This window comes from Carya illinoinensis, chromosome 5, assembly GCF_018687715.1.
Source record: "Carya illinoinensis cultivar Pawnee chromosome 5, C.illinoinensisPawnee_v1, whole genome shotgun sequence".
Classification (NCBI taxonomy): domain Eukaryota; kingdom Viridiplantae; phylum Streptophyta; class Magnoliopsida; order Fagales; family Juglandaceae; genus Carya; species Carya illinoinensis.
In genome coordinates this window covers 23,732,684-23,740,447 of record NC_056756.1, presented here as the reverse complement: position 1 = coordinate 23,740,447, position 7,764 = coordinate 23,732,684, and the positions used below count along the sequence as shown (strand labels likewise).

Here is a 7,764-nt window from a genome sequence, read left to right as displayed (position 1 = left end):
TGTCGTGCCCTTCTTGGCTTGCCCTAGGCTCCACTTGTCTAGGTGTCAATCATTTCTATTTTCTAGAAGCTCCATTTGCTAGTGACATGTGTCAAAAAGTCTCTTCTTACAAGCAAATCCCTTTGCATGCATAACAAATGGTAAGAAGTATGTAAGATTATAGGATAGACGTGTGGAGCTCCAAACCCTAATTTCTCTCACCTCTATTCCCTCAATTCATGTCCAGATTCATTTGTTCCTAATGTGGATCTCAATGGATGACATTTGGCATCAATGAAAATGGTTTGGGCATATGCCCTAAGTCTCTAGGGTTTCAAAACCCTAATTTTTCTATATAGGCCCAATGAGCATGGGCTTTTGGGCCTCCGTTGTGGGATTAGATGCCTAGTGCATCAAGTCTAAATTTCTAAATGGGTTTCACCACTTTGCATGGCCCAAAAATCATGCACCAACCTATAATAAAATAAGCTAAAACGCTTAGCTAAGTCTAGGTTGTCATAAAATCTCAATAAGTTAAACAACCAATGTGCACAAAGATAAATTATGCATGATGAATGATAAATATGTAATGTAGAAAAATCAGTGAATGTCTCCCATCCAAATTCTTCAATATTTTCAAAAAAATTGAAACACGCATTTTCTTACAAAGAACATTTTTCACTTCCATTGGCAAAAACATTGTAATGTTTCATCACTATTGGCAATTCATACTTAATCGTAACATCATAATGTATGGTATCATCACAGTTCCCCATATGTACTATGATACCTGCTGGTGATCATAGTACAACTCACGCTAAACTACATTGTTTGCATACTCGTTCTCATGGCATTGGTAACATAATATAACATCATAACATGTACACCCACCAACCTTAGGTGTCATAACATTTTACTTGACTTGGAGTGCCTTCTCTTCTCAAGGGAGTTAGAGTGAGGCTTCAATGCCTTAGTTTCTTCCACGAAGGCTTACGGTCTCACTTTCTGTGAGTTTTGTGCAAGGATCTTCCATAGGGATTGATAGTGCAATGGAGGGAGAGGACCTGGTTAAATGATGGGAGAGATTGCAACTAACAACAGAAGAAAGTGCTCCTTTCCAAGTGAAACAAAAGGGGTCAAAGGAAAGAGACATGCAGAGAGAACACTGCATTGTGGGGAGGGCTATGTCGAAGAGGACTGTTAATAGTGAGGCATTCAGAACCACCATGCCTCAAGTGTGGAGGATGGAAGGTTGGGTGAAATTCATAGAGATAGGTAACCAAAGCTTCCTAATAGAGTTTCAAAAACTTGAAGACAGAGAAAAGGTCCTTGGTGGCAGACCATGGTTCTTCAATAGAAGCTTGCTAACACTGCAAGAGGTTGATGACACAGTTTCCATCAACAGAGTACAGTTCCGCTACAAGTCATTCTGGGTCCAACTATACAACCTTCCACTGCCCAGCATGAATGAGGAAATAGGGGCACAATTTGCGGCCTCTATAGGCCACGTCATTCGAGTCAAAACAAAACTAGATGGACTTGCATGAGGGAGGTGCTTAAGGGTGAGCGTGGTTGTGGAAATTCACAAACCTCTGCTTAGGGGAAAATGGATGTTGTTTGAAGAGCAAGAACACTAGATCTCGTTCAAATATGAAAGACTCTAAAACTTTTGCTTTCACTGTGGAGTCCTCTATCACAAAAGAACAAACAAAAACAAACTACGCTATGAGAAACAAGGGGAAGACCAAGCCCCTTAACAGTTTGGTCCCTGGTTGTGAGCCCAACCCATGCATACAAATATCTTCAACGTCCGTAAATATGGTGTTAGAAGCTTGCTAACACTGCAAGAGGTTGATGACATAGTTTCCATCAACAAAGTACAGTTCCGCTACGAGCCATTCTGGGTCCAACTACACAACCTTCCACTGCCCAGCATGAATGAGGAAGTAGGGGGCACAATTTGCGGCCTCTATAGGCCATGTCATTTGAGTCAAAACAAAACTAGATGGACTTGCATGGGGGAGGTGATTAAGGGTGAGGGTGGTTGTGGACATTCACAAACCTCTGCTTAGGGGAAAATGGATGTTGTTTGAAGAGTAAGAACACTAGATCTTGTTCAATTATGAAAGACTCTAAAACTTTTGCTTTCACTGTGGAGTCCTCTATCACAAAGGAAAAAACAAAAACAAACTACACGATGAGAAACAAGGGGAAGACCAAGCCCCCCAATAGTTTGGTCCCTGGTTGCGAGCCCAACCCGTGCATACAAATATCTTCAACGTCTGTAAATATGGTGGTTCCAAGGGTGGGGAAAGTGGTGACGCAAACGGTGGCAATAATCACCGGGGAGATTAGGGAGAAGGTAGGGATAGAGCTGACAAAGTGCCCATGCCAAGAAGCCATGTTGTCCAATAGGAGATGTCAGCTAAGTTGTAGGAAGAGACTTCAGTGGGAAAGATGAAATGTGGACTCCAAGGAATCAGAAAGGCGATAGGTATTTGCCTCAAAGCTTTCACTAAAGAGCAAACCCAAAGTCAACCCGCTACTCCGTACGAGGTTTCCATATTGGAGATTGACAACGGGACACAAACCCCTAAGAGCAACACAAGCATGGATGTTGAGCTTGAAAAAGTAAACTTAGTTCAGGTAAACCCACGAACTGAACTAGACAATTCACCAGGAACTCACGTAAGTCAGGAAACAAGAGAGGGTCTGGACAAAAGTAAGTCACTGAACACAGAGAAAAGAAAACAAACTACTAATAGGTACGAAGGCCCTAAAACCAAGAAATGGAAGAGGCATGCTCGAGGAGAGGCACCCCATGGGGGCAACAATGGGAAGGTTACATTAGGTGACATTACTAATATCCCACAAAAACTAGGCAATAAGAGGGGACGTAAAAGAGAAGGTGAGGAAAATATACATGACACCAAGAGAGGAAAAAGGCAAAGAAGAGTCTATGGCCGTAACAACCAATTGGCAGTGGCTGGTTCCCAGCCCTACCAACACCAATAAGTATCCTAGTTTGGAACTACCGAGGGCGTGGGAACCCTCGGTCAATTCAAATCCTTAGAACACTAACTAAGGAAAAGTGCCCCCTCCTAGTATTTCTTGTGGAAACTAAAGCAAGGAAACAAAAACTAGAGATTGTTAGAAGAACTCTGAAATTTGATGGCTATTTTGCAATACACAGCATGGGACTTAGTGGTGGGATTGCCCTATTGTGGAAGGTGGACTGGGATGTTAGGATTATCAACTACACTCACTCCATATTAGTGCATTAATTAAGGAGGGGGATAATGGACATACATGGCAGTTCACAGGATTTTATGGACACCCAGAAACAGCTAAAATAAAGAGCAGCTGGCACTTACTAGAAATGTTAAAACCTCCATCACCCATGGCATGGATGTGTGCGAAAGACTTTAATGAAATCCTGCATCAAGAGGAAAAACAAAGGGCTGTTAGTAGACCCTATAAACAAATAGAAGATTTCAGGAAGGTAGTGGAGTTTTGTGGCATTCATGACCTCCATTCCCAAGGCCAACAGTTTACCTGGTCAAACATAAGCGATAGGGAATTTACTAAGGAAAGAATAGATAGAGCAATGGCCAATAAGGAATGGCACGAGCTCTCCAGCTCTACCACTTGCACTGCTATAGCAACTATTCAGTCAGACCATTCTCCCCTCTATATTAACAAACAAAAATTAGGCAATGGGAATAAATAGAGAGCAAGGTGTTTTAGATACGAGGTTTCTTAGGACTTAGAAGAAGAATGAAGAAAATAGTGGAATACTCATCTAAGGGAGCTAGCATGGGAGATGAAGGAGCCAGATCAACGAGACAGAGATTGGAAGATTGCCAAAGGAGTCTGCTACAATGGAATCAGAAAGAAAAAATGCATAAACACAAAGATATCAACCAGTCATTGAAAAGGATTAGGCACCTTCAAGAGACAGGCACAGGGAACCATCTAACAGAAATGCAACTATTGCAAAAGGGTGTAGAGCTCTCAATGGTAACAGATGAGATGAAATGGCGCCAAAGAGCAAAGCAACATTGGATGAATTTGGAGACAGAAACACAACCTATTTTCACTTGCAGGCTAGTTAGAGGAGGAAAATAAATGCCATCAACGGTGTTGAGGATCCACAAGGGAGGGTGATGACTAAGTAGGAAGACATTGGTGATGTTTTTACAGGTTTCTTCTCATTCCTTTTTACCACCTCCTCTCCCTCTAATTTTGAGGATTGCTTTTATGCACTGGATACTACACTTGCTACTAAGATGAAAACCTAGCTTCTTACCCCCCTTCACTCGAGAAGAGATTCATGTAGTTGTGTTTCAAGTGAACCCACTAGGTTCCCCTGGACTTGATGGGTTTCCTGCCTTCTTTTACCAGAAACATTGGGAGGTAATAGGTGAGGAGGTGTGCCAATATGCTCTATATGTCCTCAATCAAGGTGGCTCCTTAACAGAGGTTAATGACACTTTAATATCCCTAATCCCCAAAGTCAAATGCCCCAAAAAAGTGACTGAATATAGACCCATCAGCTTATGCAATGTTTTGTACAAAATAGTCTCAAAAACCCTTGCAAATAGGCTTAAAACCATCCTCCACAATCTCATTTCCCTTAATCAAAGTGCATTTGTTCCTAGCAAGCTCATAACAAACAATGTGTTAGTTGCCTATGAGGCTCTTCATTCCATGAGCACTAGAATGAAAGGTAGAAGGGGGTTTATGGCTCTTAAACTAGACATGAGCAAAGCTTATGATACTATAGAATGGGGGCTTTTGGAAGTTGTCATGTCCAAAATGGGGTTCCCTCTTCAATGGATCAATCTCATTCAACGTTGCCTTACCTCTGTATCTTACTCAATCATTGTTAATGGGGAGCCACAGCAAAAGTTCTTTCCCTCAAGGGGACTTCGACAAGGAGACCCTTTATCCCCTTACATCTTCATCATGTGTGCTGAGGCCCTCACATCCTTACTTAATCGAGCTAAGCAATGCGAAACCATTACACCTGTCTAAATTGGTAGAGGCTCTATCACTGTGAATCACCTTTTATTTGCATATGACAGTCTACACTTTTGCCAAGCAACTCCCAAGGAACTCTCTAATTTGCTTGATATCCTAGCTGTATATGAAAAGGCCTCGGGATAGGTTCTCAACAAAGATAAATCCTCAATATTCTTTAGCAAAAACACAAAAAAGGATACTAAGATTCAAATACAGCTACAGGCAGGAGTCAAACAATGGGCTCCTTTGAGAGATATCTAGGGTTTCCTGCATGTGTCGGGAGGAAAAGAATTGCAGCCTTCCATTCACTCATCTACAGAACCTAGGCTAGAATGGAAAATTGGAAGATTAAGCACCTCTTTGGTGCAGGGAAAGAAGTGCTCCTCAAAGCTATACTTCAGGCCATTCCCACATATACCATGGGAATCTTCCTACTACCAGAATCAATCACGGGAAGACTAAATTAGTTACTTAGGAAATTTTGGTGGGGCTATAATGAAGACACCTCCAAGATACAATGGATTAACTAGAAACAGCTTAGCAATAGCGAAGAATATGGAGGTCTTGGCTTTAGGGACTTCAGGAGCTTCAATATTGCACTACTATCCAAACAAGGCTGGAGAATTCAATAGAACCCAAGCTCTCTAGTGGCTATGGTCTTTAAGCAGAAGTATTTTGGTCAAGGGTGACTACTAGAAGCAAAATTGGGCTCAAGAACTTCATTAGCCTAGAGAGGTATTCATGCAGGCTTGTAGGTCCTTAAGAAAGGACTGATGTGGAGAATAGGAAATGGTCAAAGTGTTAACATCTGGACAGATACTTAGATACCTTCTTTTCCCTCCAACAAGGTTCTTTCCCCACGAGATGAGGACTACTAGTGTGAACATGTTAGTGATCTCATTGACCCTACTCTTAGAACATGAAAGGACTCTCTTCTGCAAGAATTGTTCTCTCCACAAGAGATGGAGGCAACCAAAGCAATACCCATCTACCTGGTAGACAGAGAAGATAGAATGGTTTAGTTTTTCACCAACAATGGGCAATTTTCAATTAAAAGTGGGTATCACCTTCACAGGACTATGGAATTGGAACTTGAAGGGGAACCCTCATGCAGACCTCGAGATCAACAAGCTTGAAAGACAGTATGGAAGCTCAGTACAACTCTAGCAATTAAGATGTTCATCTGGAGAGCATTTAGTGAGGCTCTCCCCACCTTGGCTAATTTAAAAAGAAGAAAAGTGGTGGAGGACAGCTCATGCACTATCTATAAGCAGGCTCCTGAGACCTCGGGTCATGCCTTATGGGGTTGTATAACAGCTCAGGATGTTTGAAACCAGAGTGGCAAGAAAGTCCAAAAGATGACATGCCATAGCAATTTATTTTTGACATCTGGTCTCACCTAGTGGAGTCTCTGGACACCAAAGAACTCGAGGAAGTGGCTAGCACATTAAGAAGAATTTGGAATAGGAGGAATGACATCCTTCATGGTAAAGTCTTCAAGCATCCCACCAGAGTTCATCAATAGGCATTAGCAGAACTTACTCTATACAAAGATAGCACACAAGTCTTAAGGAAAGGCTGTATCAAGGCTCCTACAAGACCAAAAAAATGAAAAAAGCCAGATGAGAACCATTTTAAGGTAAATTGGGATGCAACTGTTAAATTAGGGGAAGGAAAAATTGGTATAGGTGTCTTAATTCAAGATCACATAGGCCAAGTTGTTGGTGCTCTTCAAGCTCAAAGACCATTTCGAGAAAGGCCATTTGATGCTAAGGTGTATGGAGTGCTGTTAGCAGCTATCTTCATCAAAGAGATAGGAGTGCAATAGGTATGCCTGGAAGGAGACTCAAAACAGGTGGTGGATTTATTTCAAAACCAAGGCTTCGACTGGAGCATGGGAGGATGCCTCATTTGAGATGAAAAGATAATTCTGAATTCGTGTACAAGATGGAGCATTTCACATGTCTTCCGAGACACCAACAAGGCTACTCATCAATTGGCACAAGCTGCACTAGTATGCACAGAGGATATGTATGATATTGAGCTTTGTGATGGGTCCCAAGGCGGACCAAGTCTTAAGGATCAATTATAAGATTAAGAGCCACGAAAATCAAGGAAGCAATGCAAGGATTTGTACAATCCAATTGGGATGAAGCTAGCAGGAGCCCAACACTCATGATGGGCTTGAGAGAAGAAGATTCAGTTTTCATCCATGTGATACGCTATGGAAGACACAACTTGGGCCTATTGTTATTAAAGGCCATGGACTTATTTATTTCCTTAAAAGGGTTTATTTTATTATTCATAGGAATTAATCTAAAATAATTGGGCTTAGGGGATGTCGAGCCCACACGTCTTATTTCTAATGAACTAGGGTTTTTGGGAAGGCCTTGTATTTTGGCCAAGGGCTTATTTGAAAAGTTATTATTTTATTTGAACTAGGATTTTAGAAGTTACTGTAGTGCAGCACTATTCACTCTACAGTACCCGCGGCACTATTCCTTTAGGGTTTTGGAGATTGTTTATTTAAAACACTTGTAGCCTCATTTGAGTAGGTAAGACATTATTGAAATTGATGAATTTAATTCATTGTGAGTTGAGTTTATCTCCTCTTGTTCTTGATTGAACGTTTGAACTTATCAAAGGTAATTCACAACCTTTGTGGCGTTCCTCCTTTGTAATCTGGGTTCTTGAGACGGGTTCTTCAACGGGTCTAAATTTTAATATAATCTAGATTCTTGAAACGAGTTCTCAACGGGT

At 41.4% G+C, this 7,764-nt stretch overlaps 1 protein-coding gene across 1 annotated transcript; it reads left to right on the top strand.

Moving 5' to 3' along the window:
* The first annotated feature begins 1,163 nt into the window (after nt 1-1,163).
* On the top strand, nt 1,164-1,526 carry LOC122310208. Its single transcript, XM_043124088.1, has one exon. The coding sequence runs from the start codon at nt 1,164-1,166 to the stop codon at nt 1,524-1,526; it is 363 nt and encodes a 120-aa protein (XP_042980022.1).
* The last annotated feature ends 6,238 nt before the right edge of the window (nt 1,527-7,764 follow it).